At 40.7% G+C, this 27,963-nt stretch overlaps 1 protein-coding gene and 1 long non-coding RNA gene across 34 annotated transcripts in view; one reads left to right on the top strand and one right to left on the bottom strand.

Annotated features, from left to right (window-relative positions):
* The window catches only part of LOC111934162 (uncharacterized), a 63,147-nt gene that overhangs the window by 20,371 nt on the left and 14,813 nt on the right, over nt 1-27,963 (top strand). For 2 of the 3 annotated variants that reach the window (XR_015275825.1, XR_015275827.1), the window contains exon 3: nt 2,627-2,732. This is a non-coding gene — a long non-coding RNA (uncharacterized LOC111934162). Of the gene's footprint in view, nt 1-2,626; nt 2,733-6,341; nt 12,716-27,963 lie in introns of those variants that run through there. The other variant, XR_015275826.1, reaches the window with a different exon arrangement.
* The window catches only part of TCF12 (transcription factor 12), a 194,452-nt gene continuing 181,474 nt past the window's right edge, over nt 14,986-27,963 (bottom strand). For 24 of the 31 annotated variants that reach the window (XM_086848994.1, XM_086849006.1, XM_086848995.1 and 21 more), the window contains 5 exons: nt 23,987-24,101; nt 23,009-23,180; nt 21,844-22,076; nt 18,618-18,771; nt 14,986-17,286 (listed from right to left, as the gene is read on the bottom strand). In XM_086848994.1, coding sequence (XP_086705120.1) covers nt 18,629-18,771; nt 21,844-22,076; nt 23,009-23,180; nt 23,987-24,101 — 663 coding nt within the window. In that variant the 3' untranslated portion in view covers nt 14,986-17,286; nt 18,618-18,628. The remainder of the gene's footprint in view (nt 17,287-18,617; nt 18,772-21,843; nt 22,077-23,008; nt 23,181-23,986; nt 24,102-27,963) is intronic. The other 7 variants (XM_086849010.1, XM_086849009.1, XM_086848999.1 and 4 more) reach the window with 1 other exon arrangement.

Here is a 27,963-nt window from a genome sequence, read left to right as displayed (position 1 = left end):
TTTATCTAATTTCCAGGGAACTCTTCGTACTTCACTCCTTAAAATTTCTGTTATCAAGATTTCTCCAGCTGCTGGTGCTCCCCCTCCTTGGTTCCACATGTCACATACTGCACATATCAGCTATGAAAACAAGAAGTATATGTGTGTACAAGTAGAAAAGTAATGGCTCAGAGATAAATAGATGACCAGATAATAATGGAAACTTCAGGCCGTGGTTCAAATCCCCCTTAAGAAAAATGCTATGAAATTGTTCATGTCAGTATTGAACAGAATTGTCTGGTAAATTCTGCTGGAGGTTCTGAAGCCATAGGTTTAGAGTCTGGATGTTCCAAATGGGACAGTTAATTTGACACTGCTACATCACTCTTTCCTGAGATGGTTTTGTAAGTATTAGGAAGGTGACTTTTAATTAGTATATTAAAGAGTTTTGAAAGTTAATAGTAGTACTTTGTCATGTAATTTTGTGAAGCAAACTGAAGAGGACTTTGTTCACAAGCAATGTGGTGACAGCTGTGTTAGCCATATCTTCAAGCCATTAACAGAATCATTATCAGCATTTCAAAGTACCACATTCCCATATCACTTCATATTTACACTGCTAAAATCACAGCATCCAAAATAAAAGCCAAAGAACTGAAGTGTCCCAGTATGATGAAGATCATGACTGTCTGAACAGAAGAATCAATATGGAAAGGTGTCAATCATACTCCTATTTTCTGGGGTCAAACCCCAAAACACTTTGTTACAATTTTGACATCTTTTAAAATCAATTATTATTTTTGTCACTGATTTCCACAAAGCCCCAACTGTGCTTTTTGAGTCTGACAGTCTTGTCAGGATTTAACATACCTGAATAGGCAGAATTATATGTAGTCATAGCTTTCATATTTTCAAATTGAAACTGTAGGAATAAAAAAGATAACAGTTTATCACTTCCTTCTTTTGTAACAGAGCTGTATAAAAAATAAGTGCTTTCACTGAATTCCCACTCTTTCAAAAATTTCTGTATAAGGTAGCACAGATCTCTCCATCTTCCTTTAAAATAATGACCTGTGTTTCTGCTTAACCTAGGGACTAATGAAAATGCTTATATTGTCAGATAGGATAAAATAACAAAGTAAGTAGCTCGACAGATATTCAGTGGGGTACATTTTTTCTATATCATGGGTGGCTGCTCACTACCACTGAATGGAAAAGAAAGTATTGCAGAAGCCCTCTGCACACCCTGACTGGAAGGGGAACCTGACTGTCTTGTCCAAGATCAGAAGCAGGGCAGTCTTGATCACAGGCAAGGAAGGGAGCTCAGTGCAGGGCCTTTTGCCAGCATGGCCTCAGCCTGCCAGCAGGGATTGCACTCTTCAGGTTCTGTTTTCCCACATTTTCTACCAATGTAGCTATACTGTCTTCAAAGGAACCCCCAGTTTAAGTCAGATCAGAATACAGCCTTGAGCTGCCTGGCTTCCTGAAGCACTTATTTCTGTGAGACAGCAGAACTCGTACACAGAAAGCACAACACAGCCTGTAAATAAGGATGGAAGTGGGCATGAACCACTTCCCATCCCCATGCCCACCCTATGCCCTCACATTAACTGTAACCTGAAGGCCTTGAAATCCCTGGCTTCTTCTGAATTGCTCTCATGGGTAATATTATTCCCAAAGAGCATGATACCAACCACACATGATTTGGGGATCACTAGAACTGTTGCTAACTTTATGTTAGCTTTTTTGGCTTTTTTGCCTCTTAAAAAACACACAAGATATAGTCCTAAAGGTTTTTATACTATTAGAAATTTACAGAAAGTTAGAAAAGTATAGAAAGTTCTATAGTAAGTGTGTGAATCCATTTGGATTATAGAAATACTTTTGTAATAAAAAAATATCCTTGCCAGAAACAGTTTCAGGTTTCTTTGGTATTTAGAAATCCTTTGCTAAACAAAGTAAAAATGAATGATAAACAAAATCGAGTTTCCTTTGAGCCTGATGTTCTTGCAGCTGCACTCCACTTTTAAGAGTAACCCATTAGCAATTAATTTAGAGTGACACTGGCAAGCAGTCCCCAGACTTTAATTAATATCTCTTTGACAAGCTCATAATCTTTCTAGTTAATAAAGTCTCCCTTAAATTAGTTTAACTCTGATTTCACTTACTGTTGTAAGCAATTGGCATCAAATCTAGGGTACTTAGCAGTACTTTCTCATTTCAAATGTCTTTAGAAGGAGAATTTATAGTTAGATTTTACAGAGTAGAAGGAGTATTTAATGAAGGTCACCCTCAATTCAGTGGCAGTGCTGGAAAGAAAGTCTAGGTTCCTGCCTGCTCTTCTGTTGTGCAATTGATTAAGCAATGGTGCTGTCTCCTGTCTCAGTATCTTGCAAAGAAAGGATTAAATTCTGGTTCCAAGTTACATAATTGATTCTTTTCCTTTATGCCAATATCAAGATCTCAGAAAGCTACACTATAGTACTGTAAATATAATATAGTGAGTCATTGTAAAAGTTACTTAAATAAAAGGTATCAGTGTAGGACAATGTAGGATCAACTTATTTAATTTTAAGCTTTTAATATCCTTCTTAAAACTTTGCCTTTAAAATTCTGTGTCATTTTTATCCATATGTCTGAAATGCAGAACTAATCTACATGGGAACCTTATGCATTTACCATGTCCTGTGGAACAGGAGATAATACTGTGAACTGGTGAAGATGCTGAGATTAAAATCTCCTTTGACCTCTTGGTAAGTCAACAACTTTTATAAAAGTGTAATGAAATGTGCTATATATATGCCTATTGCATGTGTATATTATGAGGAAAAAATTAGCTGTAATGCGGTAATTTTTGATATGTAAGATCACATCAACCTACCTTTCTTTCTACTTTGCCTGAAAAGTAAACGAAGAGGTGCACAAATTACTGTCAGGCTTTGAGTCTGATAGGTTTTTTTCAGAACTGAAAAAATTCTGCCTTCTAGATTGTAAAGTTTTAAACCGATTAAATCTACAAAGAAAGAAGATCTCATTTTAAAGGTAATCAGTGTTTTGTATCTAACTAACTATGAGAAATATCTGTGTAAGCACTAATGACTCTGCTGTAATGTACTGCCAAGGGAGCCAGAAGTAGGATCTTTTTTGAAGGTAATTTTTGCCAGGTGAGGATATTACAGCCTTAATTTGCTGATTCACAGGAATGAATATTTTCACAGGAATTAAATATTTTAATGTTTATATTTCTTGTAAGGTGAAGCTTGAAGTGAAAATAGGGTATGAAAAAATCTTATTAGTCTCCTTCATCTTAAATAAATATAAAAGCTTAATGTAAAAGTCTGTCTCATTGGCAAGGACTAAGATAATTAAAATGGCTGAGAAAGGTCAGTTATATATGCAACTTAAATGGGATCCCAAGGCCAGGAGACGTCTCAACATCTCTAGCAGTCATGAGCAGTCTATGCGCTCCAGAAGTATTTCTCTAGAATACATAAAACTGAAAATAGCATGTCCCAAACACTCTTTGGAACAGTTCTAGTAGCAATAGGCACAAGCCTGTATCACTGCCTTAGAATACTAACCTTGTACAAAGAATTTATTTTATGCTGCTTCTTTGCTTTTTCCTCTTCTTTAGTCAACAAGGGGAAAAAGAAAAGAGATGAAATAGATATTAGATAGTGAGGAAAAGTGCAAAAAATGTATTCAGTCAGTAGCATATTCTTCAGCCTAATTTCTACAATTTTTACTTAAGCTCTTGCTGTCTCTGTCAGTATTGACATGCTGAACCAGAGGTCTTATTGCTATTCCTATGTTTCTGTGGCAATGATAATTCCACCCCAGAAGTCACAAATCAGAAAATAGTTTCTTCCAATGAAACAGCAAATGAAGCACAACAAGATCATCCTCCTTTCTCATGCGTGTTAACTGTAAAAAGTTTCATTGCTCGGAATGTGGCTCTGATTACATTTCTCTATCCCAAAATAAACATGGTGCAAAAGAAAAGGATATAGGGAGGGGGGGAAAGCCTGTCAATGGGCCACCCTCAGAAAACCTCACAAGATCTACTGTCTGTCTGTGCAAGCCATGGAAGAGCCAAGGAAGTGATCCCAGCTTGGTGGTCTTATTCTTAATTAAAACAAATGAGGCTCTTTCAGCTGTTGCAGATAAATATTTGATGAAAAGAGACAGGAACAGATGTCGAAAAACCGTAGTAAATAAAGAATAAGACCAGAAAAGCAAATGTTACAACAGTATTTTATATTAAAAAAATCACTTTACAGATTTCTGTCAAATGTCTAATTTTACTAAGATCATTCTATAAGGGGAAGACTAATTATTTTCTTTTTTTACAAAGTAGAATATAATATATGCATATTATATTTTAAAATACAAATGCATATAGATAATGAAAAAAAAATTAAGTCAACTTGTTGCACATTTTATGGTTAAAATAAGAGTCAGGCCGTTGATGAGACAGAAGACTTCAAAGTAATTTGTACACTTCCATGAGAGTTTATGTTGATTCTAGAATCATTAGTAGGATTTTGCTCCAAAATTTACCTTTAGGATGCACAGTGAGAAGGTGCCTAGCAAAATATAATAAAACTTCCTTGTTGCAATAATCTGTCGTCATATTTTTAAGTCACATCCCTTATAAATGATTAATTTTATGAGGTGAATTCAACCTTTTTCTATAGTTGCTGTTCTACTTATGAGTACACTTGGATTTAACTTTTAAGTTCACCTTGCTCTCAGTGGGGTTTTATACAGAATGACCTCCAAAGGTCCCTTTCCACTTCAGTTACTCCATACCTTGAGGGCATTGGGTCCAAATTAGTTTACCTTTTAGCAAACGCATTTATAGCATTTTATGAAAGAACCTGATATAATTTAAATAACTTAAAGGTAGACCATAAAAGAAAGCTGAGTCATGAAAAATTTCAGTAGAGGAAAAATCTCAGTAGCTGGCAGTTTCAATATTAACATTTGCATTGTGGGCACCATATTGACATTGCCTGCTAGTTTTAAGGCCTGGTCTCGCCATTCCTGGGTAAAAAGGATGTTTCCATTGAGTCCAATATAAGTTACACATCTGAGTGAGAAAGAACTGATTTTATAAGTAGGCCTTACAAAACTGCTGAGAGAGTGTGAACCACAAGAGTTTCAATGAAAATATTTTAAAATAGCATGGTGATTTGGGTCACCAGAAGCTGAAGAAATTGATATCATGTGAAATTCTGAAAATATAAATACTGGAGTTAGGAGTGAATGGAGTCCTGAAATATATACCTGATTCTGAAGATGGGTGAGAAGAAAATGTTGATTAACTGCAGTGCATCAGGGTCTACATGGGATAGTACAGAGGCGGAGTCCCACAGTAGGCACAGGTGAAAGCAGAGAAACATCCAGAGACATGAAATAAAAGTCATCAGGTTCAGATGAGAGATAAGGAACAAGTCCTAGAAACTGAGGGAAAGAAACCTTAGACTATGACTTTCCACAATTGGAAGAAATTAAATCAATCTAAAATTCTAATGACAGGTTAAATTGACAGGTATGGTCCTTTATAAAAACTACAGGAGGCACTTTGTAGTTCTCAGAAAGTCAAAATAAATTATCGTAATTGTCTCTTCTGGCCACAGCACCTGCAAATTTGTCGTGTTCAGCATAACATTGTATCCCAGGTTTCCAGCAGTTTCCTGAAGCTGACACAAAACTCCTGATCCACAGGTCATGCAAAACACCTGCCCTTTCCATTGTTGCAAGATTCAGACAAAGCCAAGTAATCTCAAGTGCACACCAACAAGACAGGTAGCTTTTAATTTGAGGATCAAACATAAAGAATTCAATAGCACCCTTGCTTGGTGCCAATTTACGTGTGATCTGATGAAACCAATCTAAACCAAACAAGCTCCCAGAGATAACAGCTTGTCAATTTTCCATTTTAAAGGCAGCATGATAACTGAAAGCTTACAGATGTATCACATGGAAATCAGACTTTCAGCAAGCAGCAAACTTTCTGATAAAGGCCTAAGCTAATTCTATTGAAGTCAATGACAAGCCCCAGCAGATTTCAATAGACGTTGAGTGAGGCTCAAGGTGAGAAACAACTCTGAGAACAGTTATAATCAACTCAATTCCCAGTCAGGACAGAAAATATGTGAGAGGATATTTTTCTTGCATGCAGTGCCCAAGTTGAGAATTCACAGTGAGTTGCAAGGATCTGTGACACTGAGCATTTTAAGGGGCCCTTGCAGAATCTGATAGGACTTGGCGAGGTCAGCATGTCCCCAGTTAGCCTGGTATTGCCATGCCCAATGAGAACTTACATGGAACCTGACAGCAGTTACCCTCTTTTTTAGCCTCAAGCAATCCCCAAACTGTCAACAGAAGCTGCGGCCAAACTGTTGTACTGGAGCATAAACACACGGAGTGTGGCTGATGAAGCAAGAAATAAAATGAGTGGGCAGAGCAGGGGAAACAACTTTGCCTCTTTTTTCTAAGCAAGTGTTGTAAGGACTGCAAAATGTACAATGGCACATCTATGGCACGGCCAGTGCAAGACATGAGAGAGGCAGGGAGTTGATACACATCTGCTTCTGTATGTCTCTGACATGGCTGCAGCTAGAATGTGATTCAGTCTCAGATTAACAAACAGTGGCTACTCTGTATTCCCATGCACCAGTTGTAAAAAACCACTCAAAATACCTGTACATCAGTTTTCTGCTACTGGAGTCATCTCCCAGCAGCATTGTCATTCACACAGGCAGAAATTAAGCTGCTTCTTTAAGGAACTTCCCTTCTGTTTTTCAGAGTGCAAAGGAAATGAATGGGAAACATGTTTAGTGTTCCTAATCATAAGTGACATGTTTTGTAGAGATCTACTTCTGTAAACACTTCTGTAATGGGTGAGAAAGGAGCAAAGAAGAAAAAAAGTTTTCTTCGATTTCTTGTTTAAGGAGTAGGCTCCAGAGTAATACTCACTCCTTTGTCTCCATTACAGATGAGGGTAAGGCAGACAAAAATGAAAAGACTTTCCAAGGTTATGCTACACAGTAAGGATTTAAACTCAGAACTTCTGAATACAACCCCTGTGCCTGAGCCACACATTCATTTTCTTCTCTGTATTCCTCCACAATCTTAGGCCATGTGGCCACTGTTGGTGAAATGAAAAACAGGTGCAGATCCATGAACAGATGGGAGACCAGCCCTGGCTGATCTCTGGAGGATAATACAACGTTGTTTTCCAGCAAAGAGGATTCCAAAGAACCACAGAGGCAGCACCCCTGCCCTAAAACTAAAGCTGCTCTGTCTCACACTAAATGTTATCTCCACCAGCCCCGCAAGTGGGAGTTTTGAGGAGTGGTCTGTTGTCTATCAGCAAAGGACACTGCCTTACTGACCTCTCGGATTTGCAATATCGACATCTCTGTTTTTCAGGCATGCCTATAAAGATTGTAGAAGACTAATTGCAATTCCATTCTTAGCAGTAACTACAGCCAATGTTTCTAAGTTGCTGGAACATGAAATTTCTTCCCTTGAGTAGACATCTTTGGAATGCCTAACTCTCAAAAAATGCCATTAGCCATATGCAGCATCTTTCTCTGGGAAAATCACTAGTGGTATGGGACAAATCTCCAGGTAAGATAAATAATATATTTGTTCTGGATGTGTAAGGAGAGATCTACTTTTCATTTCCAGTGCATGTCTTATTCCACAAGAATTGGTTAAACAAAGAACTTGGACTGCTTTTTTAATGGGAGAGTGATAGTAGATTACTAACAGGACAATTGCCTGGGCCTAAGCACAGGATGGAGTGCAAAGAATTCCCTGCCTTGTGTGACCCACAGTTGTCCCTGCAAGACACATTTCCCCTCTGTGTGTCACCTGACACATCAGCCAGAAGTGTCAGCAAAGGCAGGGCAGTCCTCACTGTGCACAGAGCACAACCCAAGAAGAAAGTACATGCAAGAGAACAGGGAGTGTTTCTTAGGATCTAGGAATAGTTTAAATTGGACAGGACCTTTAAAGACCATCTAGTCTAACCCTCCTGGCTGTGAGCAGCATCATCTTCATCTAGATAAGGTTGCTCAGTGACCCATCCAACCTGACCTTGAAGATTTCCAGGGATGGGGCATCTATATCTCTCTGGGCAACCTGTTCCAGTGTTTCACCACCCTCATTGTAAAAAAATCTTGCTTATATCTAATCTACCCTCTTTTAGTTTAAAACCATTCCTCTTGTCCTATCACAACATGTCCTACAAACATTTCAGCTTAGATACTACTGGGTCCTGCCTTTTCACTGTTTTTTGGTTTTGTGTTGTGCAAAAACACTCCTGTAGCGCTGTGTCTAAGAGATATTATTTGTGCTTGCTAAAGCCACTTTTACAGCAAAAATGCCTGTCCACTTGGGCCAGGACATTTGAAGACAACCTGTTTCTTTAGACTCTGTGGCACAAAACCTGATTTGAAAGAATAGGCCAAAACCACACTGCTGACATGCATGTATTCTGCTCAACTGTAAATCAAATTCATCGGGAAAATCTATCTGGTCCAAGTGTTAGTCAGGTTTTGAAGGGAAACATTCTCCACTGATGACACAAACAGAATTACACAACAAAGACCACCCAGGACACTGGGAATTTCAAACTTCTTGGCCTCAGTTTCTCTGATTTGTTCTTCCCAGCTTCATGTGTGCTCTTTGAGACAGAAAAGAGCATTTCCTTCATTTTGAACTAGTATTTGTCTTCCAATGAAACATTCATGAAAGCAGCTGGTCCCGGAGGTAGAATGTTCCAAAATCCCATTTTGGAGCCAAGTACATACGTTATGGAGTCAGTCATGACACCACTTTATAGAGAACAAACAATGAGTTTTGGATCTTCTGCGTACCTTTTCTCCCTGCAAATAAGTTCCTTTCCTCCATTCTTTTGGAAACATCTCAGTCTGTATTGGAAACAGAGGATGTAATTTATTTTTATCGCCTTCCCTGTCAAACTGGCCAACTGCCACAGGGTTCTGCTTTCAGATGTAGCAAGAGGCAGGAGAATCACAATGAAAAATCATTCATTTCAGTGGCTCCTCCTCTGTTTCCTTATCTTATTTTGAGGTTACCTACTGTGCTGTCTTATCACTCTTTCTAATCCTGCAAAACTTCTCTGCAACTTGACCCCTCTGCAGAAAGAGCTGACCTGCTTGGACCTCCGTGCTTTTCCCCTCCTGTTTCCATCCCCAGAGCGTGTTGCTCCTTCCTTTGTTACTGCAGGGATCCTTTTTCACTGCCTGTCTTACCCCTTGCTCCTCTTTTCCCTAGCTCATTACACTGCATTACATTTCCTAGCTGAATGTACATACAGCTGTGGCCTCCTTGGCGTATGCGCAATTCCTCACTGTCCAGCCTGCCCTTTGATGTCTTCTGAAGAAGGATACATCTTCTTTTCCATCTCTTCACATGTGCCTATTAATTACTCTCTTCAGAGGAACTGTTTACTGACTATCACTCTGTTTACAGTTGAATACAGCTAAACATTTGGTCTTCACAGTTCCCCTCTTCTACACCACCCACCCAGTTTCTTCTCAATTGCTGCAAAATGGATGTCTCCAGATCTCTCTATAAAGGCACAGATACAATATACTTATATTCCACATCCAGCCTCCTACTCTTACATACTGGGTTTGCTTCACTTGCAGGGAGGTAGAGAAAGGAGCTACATTGGTGTTTTTCTCTTCAGGCCTCTAACAGAAAAGATGCAGTCAAACTTCTGCTGCACAGATTCCTACCTTGGGTGCTGTAGAAAACCCAGAAAGATCTACAAGCATCAGACTCGTGACCTGTGAAGAAATAATACAAACCCAGTATGAAGTAAAGAAGTGTGCCCACTGAAATGAGAAAGGTTATCGTATGCATAAACTGTGCATGTGTATTGGTGAGATCAAGGACCCTTGGGCAGAGGGAATTTTAATAGCTTAGGGAGGAAGAAATTAGCAAAAGTACAGAAGAGAAGAATTGTATTGTTATAATGTAGCAGCTGAGATCTAAGATGAAAATTCCTTCAGATTTCCTCCTTACTCCATATGGAGCTTAAAATATTATTAAATAATATGAAATAAATTAAAAACAAATGTGGGGTAAATCATGTTTTTATCCCCAGTGAACAGATTATTGTCAATCATAGAATGGTTTTGGTTGGAAGGGACTGACTTCCAACCCCCTACTATGGACAAGGACACCTTCCACTAGACCAGGTGGCTCAGAGGCCCATCCAGCCTGGCCTTGAACACTTCCAGGGATGGTGCATTCACAATTTCTCTAGGCAACCTGTGCCAGTGTCTCACCACCCTTACAGGGAATAATTTCTTCCTTACATCTAATCTAAACCTGCTCTCTGTCAGCTTAAACCCATTTGTCAGTTTAAACCCTTTGTCTCATCACTCCATGTCCTTGAAAAAGTCCCTCTGCAGCTCTCCTGGAGCCCCTGGAGAGGCACTGGAAGGTGCTGTAAGGTCTCCCCAGAGCCTTCTCTTCTCCAGGCTGAACAAGGCCAGCTCCCTCAGCCTGCCTGCCCTGGAGAGCTGCTCCAGCCCTTGCTCTTCGTGGAAGAGGTGGCTGCTGCTTTACCTGATCCAGGCAGCCTCAGCACTGGACCTGGAAGGAACAGAAGCTTTGAACTTGCTTACAACCCGTCGTTTGGAGAGCACATCTCATGCATCAGAAAGCAGGGGTGGGGTGCGGCAGGGAAGGAATTCAGGAAGGCCTGTGGAAGCAGGCACAGCTAGCTCAGTTTGCAGAGCCTTCCAGCTGAGAAGTCGAGGGGCACAGAAACATGGGGATGAACCTGCGTGCGGTTATTTTCCATCAGTTATCCCAGACAGGGAAAACAGCCACACCAGAAAAACAGACGGCAAAGCCTGACGTGTCAATTTTGGTGTCATTCACACTCTTTTCCCTGATACTCCTGTAAATGCAGAATCTGCATTTATATCCAAAACACTTTTTAATGAGCACTTTATTGACACATTTGTTCTACTGCTATATAACAGATAATGACGAACAGCTGGCTACAGATAATGACAGGCACTAATTTATATTGGGTTATTACCTTCAGATTCTGTAGGCTGTTACCTTTTTTTCTTTTAATTTTTAGCATTCTTGCCCTCTGTTGTACTTGCATTTTCTGATGCTCACATTTACTATTCTTGCGTTCAAGGAAAGAAATAAGCATTTTAAGAGCTTTATGTTTAATTACACTTTAAGCTATTAATTAGACACATAAACAAATTAAAGGTACATTTAATTAAATGTTACCCATTCAAATGTGTAAACTGGAAGCGGAGTCCATCAACTTTAAAACCAATATTGTGTGCATTTATCTTAATTAGTCAGGTAGTGTTAGGGATTAATGAACTTTAACTGTTATATTCATAATCAGATGCATTAGCATTTGTGTCTTTGTGGCACACAGAAGATGAGTTCAGATGGGAGCTCTCTCCTGCTATGTATTGTACAAACAGAACAGGAGGTGCCTCTGCAAGACTTTTCTTTGTTGCCTTGAAAAGGAAATATTGGTACTCTTTAGCTTTTGCAGGTGTGAACTGAACATTCAAAACATCATCCAAAACTTTCCCCTACATTATCATTTCATATTTACACTCAGGAGATTTCCCTTCCACAGAGTGGCTATTTAGTATCTTGAGAAGTGGATTCTCATTCTGGCACATCCAGGTTCTAGTCTGAGCAAATAAAGCTCATGAGGCGATATTAAGCCCACAGACATCCTAAAAGAACTCATGTGATTGTGAAAGGAGTTATTTCAGCAGTCAGAGAAAGTCATTTGGGAGCAGTATGGAACACCTGATCTGGTTGTGCAGCAAACAATTGGCTGTATGCTGTCTTCCCAGCAAACACACAACTAGGGCTGGTGATTAATTCTGCTTCTGCAATAAACTAATGCTTCTGATCATCTCTGCTCATTTATTGGTGCTGGGAAGTAAAATGCAGAGCTGTAACTCCTCAGATATTTCATTCTGCAGATGAGTTTATAATTTCAAGTTTGGAGAATTTATTTTTATAATTGATACACATTCATTCAAGTTCTTGAAATTTGGTATTGGACCATCACAAGTAATTCTTTTTCCTTTCTCTGTCATGGATAGAGAGATTTAATGCAACGTTGCGTGTCAGAACTTCCTTAAGCGTAAGGAACCACTTAACTTATATACTTGTATATAGAGAAGTAATCCAGCAAACTGGTAAATCAGCCTGTACTGGTATTTCCAAGTCTTCCTTTGACATCAAGATACAGTGAAAGAGCATCAGCACAAAAATTAAGTAGAGCCAAAAATCCACCTTACTAAGTTATCAAGACACTGCTGTGTCCATTTTGTACAAGAGTTTGATTCCATTTACTTTGAATAATTTCCTCCTGGATTTTTTCTTAAGAGCTAAAATGTGGAATTTTCCAAAACAAATAAAATCTGGTATGGTATTCAGAGCTTTGATGGAAAGAAATTGCTCCAGCTATAGGATCTGCATTTCATGTGCTTTTCTGAAATCCAGGACTAGCAGGGCTCTACATCTGACACACTCTGAACTTTGAGTTATACTGTAAGTTATTTTCTCATCTGTTCAATCAGCAGTTACTGCTCTGGCTGATAGTTTACATTTAACTCCTTTTGTCTCTGTATGTTTAGGTGACACCATTAAAAACTACAGTGGGTCTTTCCTGAAAATGAAACAGCCTTGGTATTCCTGTTTCTCTAGTTCGCCTGAAATAACCAGAATTCCAAGTATTTAGCTCAGCCACTGACTTTCTAACAGATCTGCCATCCAGGATCAGTTATGGTCAGTATTTTGGGAAAGATTTTTATCTCAGCTGGTATAATTTTATATAAGATGTAAAAAAAAAAAAAAAAATTAAATCAGATTCTATTTAACAGATGTTCCTAATTGCATCAAACCATTTTAAAAGTCGGGATTAGGAGAGAATTGAAAGGGATTCTGTTTACAGCCCAGATAATTTGCAGTTTCAGAGCCTGGTCTGGACATTTTCTGACTGATACAAACAACCTGAGGTGACTGCAGTGAGCAGCTGAAGTACTGAGCACACACACACAGTGCTTGTGGTAGGAGTTGAGCAGTGTATTTGTATCTTAACCAGGAAATAAACTCTCCCTGTTTTGCCAAGGCATCCAGGTTGACAGAGGGATTTACTTAAGTAAAACAAATGAAGGTTAAGCAGCACAAAACAACTCCCAAATGGCACCTGACCTATCTGCTCCGTGGCAGCACAGACCTCAGGGGAAGAGCAGAAATGATTGTAGCAATCTCCTCTTAGCACCATTGTCCTCCAGCCTGGGAGACTTTCACATCCTCGCACTGGGCAGGTGAGCAGCAGGAAGGCAGGAGGTGGGCCCACCTTGCCCCAGGGACTCCTTTCCCTGCAGTCCAGGGTCGGTGAAGCCCAGGGGGCAGGGCACAGGGAGCAGGGCACGGGGAGCAGGGCACAGGGAGCAGGGCACAGGGAGCAGGGAGCCACAGCCCGTGTGCAGAGGCAGGAAGGTGCCAGCCTGCTCCTTCATCCCTGCTGGAGCCCCACTCTTGATACGCTGCCTGGCTTTAAAGTGCTTTAAAGTTTGTTCCTTGTAAAGGACATTTTAGTGTCCACAGGTGAGGGGTATTGGGATACAGAAGGTATTGGTGTCACAAACAGCAAAGTTTACCACCCAGTTGTAAGACAAGCCTTGGTTTGACAGATGGTTCCATTTTACTTTTGGTCTGCCATTTATTTCTAGATGCTGGGGGAAAATGTTTAATTATTGGGGAAATGTTAATTAATGAGGAATCCAAAATCTTTTTAGCAGCAACTACTCACTAGCTGGAGGGGAAAAAAATATAGTCAATTTTAAGACTTTCCCAATGCTTTAGATTTATAAGAGACCTTTTCTACAATATTCCAAATATTAATTCTAGAAGAACTATATTTAACAAAGGTATCCCAACATGCATCTCTTATACACACACATAAACACACATACACAAAGATCAAATGGAAAAAAAAGAAGGAAACATAATAAAAAGGTGAAGGACTAGTGATCAGAATGTATATGCAAACAGGACAGCAGAAGTATGGTACAAGGAAGATAAAGATGGACAAACTTGTGAGTCTGATTCAGAAAGGGGAAGAGGAATATTGATGGATGTTCAAAGGCTGGATTGAGAACTATTACTGGAGTAAAGTTCAAATTGGGAATATGTGCTGGGGAAGGCACTGGGCATCTCTCCCACTGCTGCTGCCAAAGCCATTCTAAAAGGCAGCCTGACATGGCTGGGTCTGACCTCCCTGGTTTGGCCAGACCGTGGCAGAGCTCTGTCTCTCACAAACACGTGCCTGGATCTGCACGCTGGGCACTGGAGCTCAGAGCCATCGGGGCAGCTCTGAGGTTCCCAGGAACAGGCTCGGGAGTGGTGCTGAGCACAGCAGCTGTACTGACACCCCACACTCAGCCATCAGCACTGCACACAGACAGAGGAGCTGGATCTGCTTTATCCTTGATGTGCTTGAACTACAGCCCCTATTTCCACCAGTATTTCCACAAAGTCTACAGATGCATCTATCAGTTCAGAAGTGACTTGGCACTGAACTTGCCTGCACAAAGGGGCTCAGATCTAAGCCCCTGATCTAACCCGTCTTTAGGACAGGCAAAGGACAGGGAGCTGTACAAGAAGCTGTGCCTGTGGGATCACCTGCTCCTGGTTTGCTGTCTGCCTGTGCAATCCCCTTTCTGCTCTGCAGCAGCAAACGCAACTCAGGCACTGCTGCTCCTCAGGCACTGGGCATTTCTGGCCTGGCTTCACAGGAGCAGCAACACTGCCTGTACCTGCAACGTGCATTGCTCCTTGAGAATGTGTCAGGCTTTGTTCTGATAAAGGCACAAGAGAGTTTTGTCACTGTTTTTCAAGTAACACATTGCCTATGAGGAGAGAAAAATTTAAAAAACTCACTTATTTACCATGTTAAAAAAAGATGGCACATTTATTGCTACATAAATGTTATTATATACATAGTGTTTTCTGTTACATTGACAGAAATTTTTTGAACTTCTTGCTGCTGGTTGGAAAGGTTTATCAGCAATACCTTGAAATTTGACACAGGGTACAAATCTGCAATAAACCAACAATGGAAACTGGAGAACAAGATGAGAAGCAATTCATCTCGGACAATTAGCTCTTACAATACTCCATAGGTACTACACGGTATGCTAGAACCCTACTATGGTCTTACAATGCTATTGTAAATTTCTGATATTAATGAACAGGTTATGGTAAATAACCCTACATTTTTACTACCTAATATAGTAAAATAAAGTAAGAAACTTTTTACTGAAAACTTCTTTTGATTTCAAAAATCTAGAAAGAGTAATATTTAGAATTCAAGAAATTTTCTTACAAGATTATTGTATAAAAGACTAGCTACAGTGAAAAATAAGCCAAATGTTTTTTTCTTTCTATTTTATGAAGGAAAGCTTCTGGGCATACTGCAAAGTCTAATATAGCCAAAAAGACAACAAGCTTAGAAGGAAAAAGGCCAGGCAGTGGCACGTGATCACTTTCACACGTCATAAGCAACAAATTCCGTTTAGCTGATAAACATTGAAATGAAGAACAAGGCCACAGATATAATCAGGTGTTATTTGATGATATATGCAAATTAAAGTAATAGAAATGAGTCCACTAATTCCACAAACTGTTTTGTTAGGAACCATCCAAAACATGAGCTTAAATTCATTAGTTTATTTTATCAATCCATCATTTGTTCTTTCAAATTAAATGACTTCATAGAAATTATAGTTTTGTTCCTGTTTCGTGTGTGAACCAATTGCCAGTGATGAAAGATGCACTATATAAACAATAGCTCAGACAACCTTGGCTTAGGAAATTTCCTCCCATGGTCATTGCAGTGGAAGACAGTTTCCATGGAAGTTCAAAGGGATTTTAACCATTTCAACACATCTGTGACAAAGGAATACTTATGGACACTATTCTGGTGGAGAAACATTTAAAGGTTTAATGCTAATATGGCTTGGGACGGGGGTATTTGCATTTGATTCACACTATTTTTTCTCCACTGACAAGCCATACAACATGACATGATAGTTTACGTGTACAGGAAGGAAAAACTGGTGACCATTGCTCTTTAAGATTCCATTACGTAATAAGCCCACCTTGCTGGTGGTTATATCATCACACTACCTGCCACGGTGAATTTAGGATTTTACTATTCACCAAAGTTACAGCCTGAAAAAAATCTTCTCTGTATTTTAATGCATTTTGTGCTTACATACAGCTAACACTTTACATGTACTATATGTAGTACTTACTGCTCGGAAAACAAAGCAACTCTAACAAAGTAGATTCTCCCCACCCAATTTACACTTCACATTACAAGCTTTACTATGAAGCCTAGAAGCCTAAAAAGGTTTTGTTTATAATTAGAAAAAAAAAAAAAAAGTTTGAGGAAAGTCTGAGGGAAAATAAAAATCACTTTTTAAATCCAAGAAATGTTATGGTCACAGTATTGCTCCAGCCTGCAGCCTTCATGAGGCCTCTGAGTGGCCTGAGGCACAGAGCTCAGTGTGGAAGGGGAACTGTGACCATAACTGTTCAGATTACCAGAGATCAAAAATAACATAAAAAAAGCTATACCAAGGAATAGTTTCCTATTGCATGGAAAACACTAGTCATATGGCAAAAGGAGAGGAAAGGACAACAAAAGACTTTTCCCTTCCTTTTTTAAGACACTAATAGGTATGCTGGGAATGCTACGGGTCGACGGTTGTCACTGCTTTGTTCTCTGAATGTGAACAGCTTTAGTAAATGCTGGCATTCAGTTGAAATTTTATCAGCTTTTAACATGTTAACTTTTCCCTTTATATGTAGACCTTAACAGTTCCATAACAATAAATAAAATTTGTAGTTACAATGCATTTGTCAATTCAGTTTAGGCACAAGGCAACTTCCACAATGAGTGGAGAGATCACAACAGTCTCTGATTGTGCAGAAGCGACACACTGCTTGCAACAGAATGATATGTTCAGAGTATCTCATGGGCTGAAATTCTGTCTGAAGATCTTGTATCTTCACTCCTGATGCAGGTGTTGACCAGTAGCTTTGATCATAAGATTGCATTTGGGTTTCTTGCTTCAAGTGTTTTCTCCTGTCAGGTTTGTGTCTTCATATAATGTTAGTTGTCTGTGTCCTTGTGAAGAAAGGTCACCTTCTGTGTATCCTACCAATAATTCTGGAATTCTGGAAAGAAATTTAGAAGAAAGCAGAAATTTTTAGGAAAGGAATAATTAAAAAGCTTAGTATCAATCTAATTTAAACTGTATTTGGTGGCATTTTCAGTCATTTAGGTACAGAAGAAAATCACATTGAGAGACCCTGAAATCCCCTGTTCCAGAGATACCTGTCTTGAACATGATATATTGAAGAGATTACTCTAAAGAACCTTCTGTTGAGCCTCTCTGGGTATGGGAGAAAGAATAATCTTGAAAGACCTTCCATTTGTGTCTGACTTTGCTTTCCAAACCAAGCAGGAGACAGTGCCAAGTTTCTGTACAGCCTTTTCTGTCAACGTCACACTTCAGTCACCCACAAAGTTACTGCTATTAAAAAAGCAAAGACACCAAACTTTTGAAAGTGGTTCTTTATATTTGTATGGCAAGAATAGACTCAGTTGGCTGTAAATCAAAAATAATCTGACAATTCCAAAGTAGCAAATTGCTCTTGTATGAAATAAAACAAATTAGAGAAATTCAAAGCATTAAAAATTATAACATACACAAGAAGAAGAAACCTCCCAAAACATAAAATATAGTAAAGTTCTTGATTAAAACAAGGGCACTGACTCCAGTTTTTTATTTTTTTTGAAAGTGGCAGCAGCTCTACTGGAATACTCACCGGTTTTTTCTTTTAAAATCAAGGTTTCCCAACTATTTAGAACACCAACCAACAACGTGAATAAACCCAAAAGACTGATATTCCTGTAGAGCCTCCCCATCGGTGTGTTTAAATGAGATGTTACATACTGGGCCACCTTGCAAAGCTGCAATCATTACTTTCAAATTTAAACTATTTTCACCAATACAGATTGTGACTTGAGACAGTTCCCAGTCTCTGTTGGGCAAATGAGAAGAGTTAGAGTGATTGGCCTTGAGCCAGAGAGCAAATCTCTCTGGGACGAGGAGTCCCTGAAATTGTATCAGCACTGGGAAACAATACGTACATTTTTAAATGAATTAATGTGATATTTAGACTATTTAAAGATGTATGGTTCATCTCTATTAAGCTTGGCTTATCTAGCAAGCTGTTCACTGTTCCTCTGATGCCATGCCAAGAAAGCCACCTGAGCCAAGAGACGTAGCCATTGGCAACAAGGCATGAAAATAAAGAGACTGACGACAATTTCTTGGGGTTTTATTATAAACCCAAACAAATCTGCAGCCTTCTGCTTCTGCTGAGAGATGTAAAGGAACAAAGTTTGGTGCTGCTGGCAGCTCAGGCACTAAACCCACCATATCCAGGTGTCTCCTCCACTTCAGCCAACACAAAGCAGCAAGAGCCATCCCCTGACGTACCTGGCTGGTGTTCACATATGACCCATAGGGTTGGTAGTTTCACTCAGGCCAGGGTGGCTTCCTGGGTGTGGTGTTGGTGGCTCTGCCGATACGGCAGAAACTTTTTCTTCTTCCCTTCTCTTAAGGCAGGCTGCTTTAGGGTTTAGGTTTCGTTCTGTAACAGAAAAATCAGAGTTCTTCATATCCCATACACTACCACCATGGGCAATATCGATACATGAACCCTGGAGTAAAAATAGCCCTGCAGCTTCCCTCTTCAGCTGCTGACACCCCCTGTTCACCCACAGGTGTCCAAAGCTGCAGACAATCACTACTGAAAGTCCTGCCAGACAGCTCCTAAACTGGCATTTAAAAAAACTAGAGATAAAAAGCCAAAGCCAAACCCTTTCAGCAACTTTACAACCCATACACCTTCAGAAACTTTAAAAAAGCACCTCCTTTATCAGCACAAGACACTGAAGTGCTAAATGAGAACTTTCTGTAATTTACAATATAATAAAATGGAATTTATCCATTTTGTTGGTAGGCTGAAGTCTTACCAGCCTTGCTGACATCACATTAATTTTAGCAATGTCGCTGCTTCTTTCTTGCCAGTATTAGCCAGCTGTTGGGGCAGGGGAGGCAGCACACCCTGAATGGATAGTTCTCATCAGCCTCAGTCTGTGAAATCATCTTGTGCCCATCTTGGTTCAATCAAAAGATTGTGATGACAGTCACATACAGCAGGAGCATTATATTTTTTTTCCAGACCCTATTTCCTCTCACAGTGAAGTCAATACTTTATAATAACCAGCTGTAGATCAGCTATCAAGGTATTTTCATCAGTGTGTTTCCACTCGCCCACTTAGCTTCAATAGATGCAGATTTGGATCTCATTTCCAAATAATGACAGTTTCTAAAAGTCAACTGTTTCTGTTCTTCAAAATGGCTTTTCATGAATCAAATACAGAAGATGTAAATCACAGTGGTCCAAAATACACACAAAGAACATGTAATATATTCCACTGTGGAATTTAATCAACATTTTAAGGTATTTTCTAGCTGTCAGTGCATTCTGTTTTGCAGTTGGAGATGGCAGATACAATTATAACTGCAAGAAGCCTGCCAAAACTGAACAGACAGCACAAGCCCTTCTCTTGCACTGCACAGGCACCCCTCTAGTAACTGCAGTTTACTGACCCCTGTGCATTTTAGCTCATCTGACAGAGACTATTTTGGATGGACTTGATAGTTCTGCTGTCACCAAAGTCATTATCAACAGCCTCCTACTGCATTTCCTTAAGATTGAGCACTCCTAAAGAGTCTACTGGAAAAAAAAAAACAAACCCATAACTGCTAACTTTCCTTAATCACAGTTTTCTTTGTCTAACTGTGCCTTGCCTTGAAGTTTTAAAGATTTAATTACGTGGAAACTTTGAAAGGAAGTTAATTTACAGTGCTTTAGGAAATGGAGATAAAACCTCTGGCCTACACTGAGAGCTTAAATCTTAAATGGTTCATTTTGAATAGCACCAATCACAAAATGAGAAGCTTCATTACCAGCAGAGAGAGGAAATTGTTTATGCAATTACATAAAGCACTGTGCAAGCTCCTGTGGGTGTCACACAAAGCTCCGGTCACTCACTCACAGGAACAGCTGCAAAGGGGGACGGGCAAGACAAACGGGAGCCAGGGCCTCTCTCCAGGAGGCCTCGTGCGCTTCCCAGCACCGGCCCCGGACACAGGGAGCATAGGAAGGGAATTCTCCATTTACACTGCCTGTGCAATGGGACCAGTTTACCTGTTAGCACACTGAAAAAAAACATTTCTACCACAGACACCAGGGTTGGAAGTCCTCTGACAGAGGCAGAGTGATTTTATTAACATGGAGCTTCTTATGAATTACAGAATCTGTGAGAGCAGGGAGATGGACTTGATGCTTTTTAAAGACCAAAATCCATGCTTGATTAATGTCCCTCTGACTTCATAATACTCAGCCTTATCTTCTAGACCTTATTTTCAGACCAAAACAGTGCCTGAGGCCTTAGTTTCCAAGATACTAAACTGGGTTTTACAATGGCTCAAGCTGCCGTCTCATCTGCAGAACAGTTGCTCTGTGGCTTGGAAGAGCTCTGGTTGGAGACAGAGTGTTTCTTTACTGACAATTGGATCAATAAAAGTGCCTGAAACACAGCATCTCATCCTTATCGAATGAAATACATAAGTTCGTGTTAACTTAGATATTTAGTCACTTGCATTAAACTTCTAACTGTTGCTTGGATCTTCTTTGCAAAATGCAAGCACCAAATGAGGTACGCAAAAATAAAACATTGTTATCATTCAGTGACATCAATGATTCCAAGATATTGTGCATTGAGCAAATACAACCACTGACCTATCCACAGCACTTCCACCAGTGAGACACTAAAGATGGCTGCTAATGAGTCTCAAACAGCAAAACACGAGGACACTCATTTGGGAAGTGCCACCTCCACAGAACGAGACCATTTCTGTTGGAAGGGACTCCCAGCCACCACCCAGTCTGACTCAGGGCTGACCAGAAGTTAGAGCAACGTGCCCCAGAACTTCAACATGTCTTTGGCAAAAGCAGAGAGATTAAAGTCAACTGTGGCTTCACCAACTCACAAGAACAATTGAAGAACCAAACATGGTTCCTAGAACTGTCTCTCCTTATGAGAATGAATGGCACAAAGCAGTTTTCCTTCTGCACCTACCAGCTGGCCTATTAAAATTTAAAGGAATCAGAGAAAGAAGATTCATGCAAACCCAGTTCTGATTCAATTAGAGTAGAAGCTTCCTCCCTCCCCAGTACATGCTTAATGCAAGAACTTAAGACAACACACATAAATTCACTGTATTTTAATATTTCAATTAGGTGGAGTTCATCCTAAAACAATCTCTTATTGTTGCTAAAGCTTCACTACTAAACAAGTGCTTGTTACAATTTAAAGCATGATGTATCAACACGTTAATTGAAGAACTTACCTTGAAAACTTAGGTGAAGAGATGACTAATTGAACCAGAAAAAGAGAGGTCAAAGTATAGACTTTATACTCACTCTGTTCCTCCTGATTTTAAGTAATTCTTTGCTTTTTCTAAAGAATTTCAGCATCACTACAGAACAGCAAACACACTTTCATGCATTTGGCTGAGCAGGTTTCAAGAACCCCACGCTGCACCATAGACAAAGGTGCCACAGGCCTGCCCCAGCCCCAAGGCCACTGACCTCTCACTTGCTGCTCCAGGCTGAGGATCACTGCCACAGCCTGGTGGAGGATCAGCAGCTTGGTCTGCGGCTTCTCGCTCTTCAGGTGCAGCTGGCACATGCGGCCCAGCTCCTTGAACGCCTCGTTAATGTCTCGCACACGCAAACGTTCCCGGGCATTGTTTGCCATTCTTCTCTCCTTTTCTCTTTCTATTTTCTGCTCTGGGTTTAAATCCTCATCTTCGTTAGTACTGCTGCAAGAAAGCCAGCGTAAGAGGATACTGAAACATCGCTGGTATTTCAAACAAGTGATCTTGAATCTTGATGCTGATTCCAAATATATGAAGAATAAAATAATTTCCAACGAAGTTCTTGCTATTTTCCAATACATCAGCTTATATAAAAACCACAATCAAGGAATTTTCAATTTCATGTGCTTATTTAAGAGTTCTACTTTTGTTGAAGACCACACTGGTCAATTTTAGAACTGTTTTTTCTTCTACTACTCATTGTAGAGCTAAACTGTTATATTTAGAATTCCTGAACTGCCTCAAATGATACCAAGCTGCAGAGCCTTTTTTAATATAGATTCATCCAATTTAGTCTAAAACCGTGCAAAACCTCTGTTCTACTAAAATTAACACTAAAATGCCATTCAACACGTGTTAATACAGATTGTGCTGCCAGTGTTTGCAAAATTCTGATAGTTTGCTGTTACCTCAAATTTCAATGCTTGTATCAGGTCTATCAGACAAATCCAGAAGCATTTACCTGGTGTCAGCTTAAGTTTTGTGTCTGTGGCTTGGGAGGGGACAAAGTGTTTCAAGAGGATATTTAGCCACAGGGCAGCCCTGGCCCAGGTACAAAGTATCAGTAATTTCTGACATTGTCCCATGCTCCGTGCTGAGCAGGGCCCTCAATCTTTTGCTGCTCACATGTACAGGCAGACATTGGGCATGGCACTAGTACGAGGGAATGCACACTTGGCAGATGATTTTCCCAGCAATTCCTCTACCTTAAATTTAAATATCTACAGGTACTATAAACTTTTTCTCCCTTTCAGCTGCCTATTGTTGTATACAGTTCAATAACACAAAAGCCCTGCAATAAATTTATCAAATGTAAGGACAATGTGCTACTGAGCGTTATCAAAGCACAGATTCTTCAGGTACTGTCAGCAACGCACCTTGTTCTGCCCCTGGATGAGACCTTGATATCCTTCTGGGAGGACTCATCATCTGATTTCATGTCATCTGATGAGGGGGGTTCATGGATATTTTCATCCTTCTCCTTATGTTCAGACTTGATTTCTGTTGGACCTATAGCCACAGACTGGCTCTGTAAGCCACCAGACAGTGCTGCAAGCAACCAGAGAGAACAGTGAGTGTCACAGCACTGAAACACCGCACAGAACCTCAGCAGATAATGGCACTGAGGGGCCAGAGCACGAGTCTGGGGAGACAACAGGAAGAACTAACAGAAACAAGAAATCCTGGTAACACTGCTGTATTGGACATGTGTCACGGGTTATAAAGCAATCACAGCTCACAGAGCAGCTTGATTGCTAACAGCTTAGTCTAAGGAAAACACTGTTTAAGACAAAAGGACATTGAGTGAAGTAAGGAAATTTGCACCTGATGTGTGGGCTGGAAATTTAAGGGCAGAGCTGCACTGACATTGAGACTTGGGTTTAGGCTGAATGTGCAACACCCCCTAAATGGTGCTAGCATGCTAATAAAGGAGCTGACTTGTTTTCTGCAGTTTATTTCTTCAGCTAAAAATGGAAGGAACTGTAAACATGGGTGTGGGATGACCTCCTTCCACTGGTTGTACTGAACTCTGCTCTCAGCCCACTCCACAGCTCTCCTGGCCGACTGGGAAATGGCTGCAGCTCTGCAAGTGGATCATGGCCCCTTAGGCTGGAGGGACATGGCTGTAATGCAGCCTTCTCTTGCAATTATACTGGGATAATTGAGGGATGCTCTCAAAATTGTTGCAGGAGTCCCTAACAGTGGTGATATATTTGATTTGTTATTAACTTTTATTTTTTTAACATTATCTATGCCCTTATCCCTTGCACTGATGTCACTTTAACCAGGATCTACAGCCTCACTGGCTCTGAACTACTGCAGACCCTGTCCAGCATTTAAGCCTGGAAAGTTACCTCTGTAGCTGTCTTGTGTTTTATGATTTAGTTCTGTGCTCTGAGCAGAAACTGCACTGGGAAGAACTGAATGGTTGCTGTTGAGGCTGACACCTTCTTCCCGGTGAGTCCCAACCTAAAGCAAGACAAAGCAAAGATTTCTATTAAAGATGTGATTCAAAAAATTGTCCAAAAAGAGAAGTTTAATACACTGAAAGTATTTGGTGGATTAGAGAGCCAAGTTAAAATTGTCACTGAGTAAAGGAAAAGTTTAGTTGATAGATGCTGTTACACTGAAACATCTGATTATACCTTACTGGACTGGGCCCTGTCTCAAGTAGTGACCAACCCCATTTGGAATAAAATAATCCAGGTATCTAACTATTCTTACCACCTATTTCTTCATAATACATCATGATTAAATTTCTGAGGAGCAAGCATTGAGATGAAGAGTCTTGAAAAATTCTAATTTTGCATAAACTTGAATTAATGATACTTATGTGAGACAGCTTTGAGTGTGCATACCTAACTTGAAGAGGCAACTTGTTAAAAAAACTGCTGCTCAATAAAGAATACCGTCATCAACTTCTATTAAAAAATATTTGTTGGAGAAAAAAGAGGTAAAGATACACTGCCTGTATTTAAATAATTTGGAATGCAGACCATTTAAAGCTTTTGATTTCTAAAGGTACAAAAGTCCTTAAACGCTGATACTATAACCAGCACAATACAATTAAACAGTTAAAAAATGAACAAAGATGAGGGATTCTACTATTATTTGTATAGTTACAAAAACTGGCTACAGATGAAGCTTTTTATTGGAACAGTAGCAAACATGTCAACTAGAAGATTAAGCCTTTAATTAAATAGGTTTATTGCCTGGAGTTACACATGAGAACCACTGTTTTTCAATAAATCCTTCAATCCTAGTAAACTGCTGAGCTTTGAATCCCTCTTGAGTAATTAATGCAGCTTTTACCTTTCATGTCTTAGTATGGGTTTTACCCAGAGAGAGATAAATACCCTTATGCAAGTTTATCCTTTGTTTAATATACACTTGTTCCTGTAAGCTAATGCACAGGAATAAAAAAAGAAAGGGGGAACCCCCTCCCCAACAACCCACAACTAATATCAGGTCATTCCGGGCTGCTATTTGTATCCATTGTTCTGCAGAAAATCTCCTCTTGTACTGTGGAATATCTGTTACTATTTCAAGTATATTTTATCTTCCTCTGCGTGTAATAGGCTTTGTTTGTGAGTTCTACTCTGGATACAGTTGGCCCAGCTCCTGCAAGAGTCATGAACTCGCTGGGAGGAAGGAGCTGAGCCCGGGTCTTTCAGCCTAAAAGACAAAACTCTTTACAACTGGAACACGAAGCTCATTCTCACTCTGAACTTTTCAAACCTGAGTCTTTCCATAATTCTGCCTTGCAGTACGTTGTGTATTTTATTTGCTTCTGGTCATGCTTAGTCCTAACACTTGAGGGTGCTTTTATTCAAGATACAGAGTATTAATTGTTTCAGGGACAGGTTTGTTCCAAAATCTACTTCTCAAAAAAGTCAAAAATTTCTTAAAGCTGTGTGCAAAAAAAGCAGCTGCCAGAACTCTGGCAAATTTCAAATCTAGAGCTAATCTAAAGGCAATAGATTAGCAAATCAGTTATGATAAAGGCAGAGACTAGATGAGAAATAAAACCTGAATTCAAGTCCATGTTCCAAATCTTTGAAATCAAGATATACAAATTAAAAGCATACTATTTAGATTAACAGGATTTACACAGAAATCTTAAGAGCTAAAATGTTACAAAACTGGCCATAACACTGATTTTTATCTGTGATTTACGATATACCAGAAAATCCAATCTGGCAAACAAACAAAAAAAAAAACCCCAAACAAAATGACTTGCTGAAAGTCACTGCATCCCATCATCCCATGCAGAGGCCAACAGCTCTGTTTGCTACACTTACAACTGATCAGTGGCTACTTCAAGCTACCAAAGATTCAAGTATCTTAAACACCGAGCTCCAAAAATTTAGTTTGCTCTCCTTTCCCTGGCGCTGCATAGAGAAAGGGCTCTCCCCATCTGCATTTCAATGGAGCACAACCTCGGGCTTCCTTTAAGTCTTCTGAAAGGCGTCCGGGGCCATCAGCTCCGCGGCGCTCGGAACAAACGAGCTCTCGACGTGTTTTATCGCTGTTATTTATAAGCGATTCCCAGTCAGGCGCTTTCCTAGCGCCAAGGGCCAGCTCCGGGGGCAGCGAGCTGCCGGCGGCTCCCGCGGTGCCGCGGTGCGGGGCTGGCGGCGCTGCCGCGGCTCCCGAGCATTGCCCATTTCCATACAGCTGCCCGGGCCCGGAGCGGGGCTGCGCCGCGGCCCCGGCCTTGGAGCGCCGGCCCGCGGGACTCGCGGCGGCTCATCTCGAAAGCGAGCTAACACGAGTTAATTCATTCTCTCCGGCGCTAATCCAGCCTTGTTTCCATGGTCTCTTCTCCCAGGCAAAGCTGGAAGCTTCCCAGGCGCACAAAATGGGAGACAAACGGCAGGCCGGGCTCGGGCGCGCCGCAGGCAGAGCGCGCAGCGTGCGGGGAGAGCGCAGCGCTGAGCAGCGACCGGCGCGCACCGCGCTGCTGCCGAGGCGCGCGCACCGCGCTGCTGCCGAGGCGCGCGCACCGCGCTGCTGCCGAGGCGCGCGCCCCGCGCTGCTGCCGAGGCGCGCGCCCCGCGCTGCTGCCGAGGCGCGCGCACCGCGCTGCTGCCGAGGCGCGCGCACCGCGCTGCTGCCGAGGCGCGCGCACCGCGCTGCTGCCGAGGCGCGCGCACCGCGCTGCTGCCGAGGCGCGCGCCCCGCGCTGCCGCCGAGGCGCGCGCACCGCGCTGCTGCCTCCACACAACGCCAGGCCAGCGCAGCTCGGGCATCCTGCGCGATCACACAAACCTTGCAGCTCAGTAACCCCAGGCTGAGAAACACTGTTACAACGCTGTACGTTGTTGTAATTTACCAGGTCAGCTGTATTCATTTCTATGTATTTCAATCAAGACTTGTACACAGGACAATCTGCGGCCCCACTGACACTTGCAAATTAAAAAAAAAAAACCCAAACCTGAGCGCAGAACATATTTCGGTTGATTTAAGTGGTAACATTTGGGATCTGAAACCAGAAAAGCAGTTAAGTATTTTAGGCAACTAAATAAAAACTAGACAAATCACGGGCAGTGATGACACACAACTGCATGCAGGAGAACCGAGAGTGACACGTGGGGAAAGGACATCTCTGTCCTGTTAATATTGGTTCTGCATCTCAAACTTTAGTTTGATTATTCATTTTGAGCACTTGGCACACAAAACTTTTGAGAACTGGAAAATAAAAATACCATTCTTGGTCTGAGTCTTTGAACTTCTCAAGCCCTACTAGCTGGTCAGTTTGGCTGTGATCGTTAAAACAATTTTAGACAAGGTGTGCATAATTAAGGCAATGAAAAGGGCTTTGTAATCAAGAATTTTACACTTCAGACAGCTCAGAGTTGTTCAGTGAGAGCATAATCTCTGCAGGGAAATAGCAACTCTGGAAGGGTTTGAGCAAGAGCAGAGGCTGGTGTTGGCAAAGCTGCTTAGCTGCCCTTTGTGCTTCTACTGGTGCAGGCACAGGGCACAAAGAGGGAGATCACCGATTTTCTTAGATTCCTGTTCTACCTGAAAAAACCCTCTGACTTAAGGATTGAGTTTCATCCTTAACTGAGTTTCCAGACCTTTTATTTATTTATTTATTTTTAATCAGTTCAGGCTGTTCTTTTTCCATTGTATTACAATGACAAATAAAAAGCAGCTTGAATAAGAACAAAAAGTATTACTTCTTAACTTTTCAATAATACATGAAATAAAATACAAATCAACTTCAAAGGCCAGTTAGCAAATATTTGATGAGTTTGAGATATTAAAAATCTATTTGAATAAGTCTAATGGCCAGCCCAGCTAAAAAGAAAACAAGACCGTTCAG

This window comes from Cyanistes caeruleus, chromosome 13 (assembly GCF_971803275.1).
Source record: "Cyanistes caeruleus chromosome 13, bCyaCae1.hap1.1, whole genome shotgun sequence".
In the NCBI taxonomy this organism is placed as follows: domain Eukaryota; kingdom Metazoa; phylum Chordata; class Aves; order Passeriformes; family Paridae; genus Cyanistes; species Cyanistes caeruleus.
The sequence above is the reverse complement of the archived record's forward strand: the minus strand, read 5'-3'. Positions and strand labels throughout refer to the sequence as shown.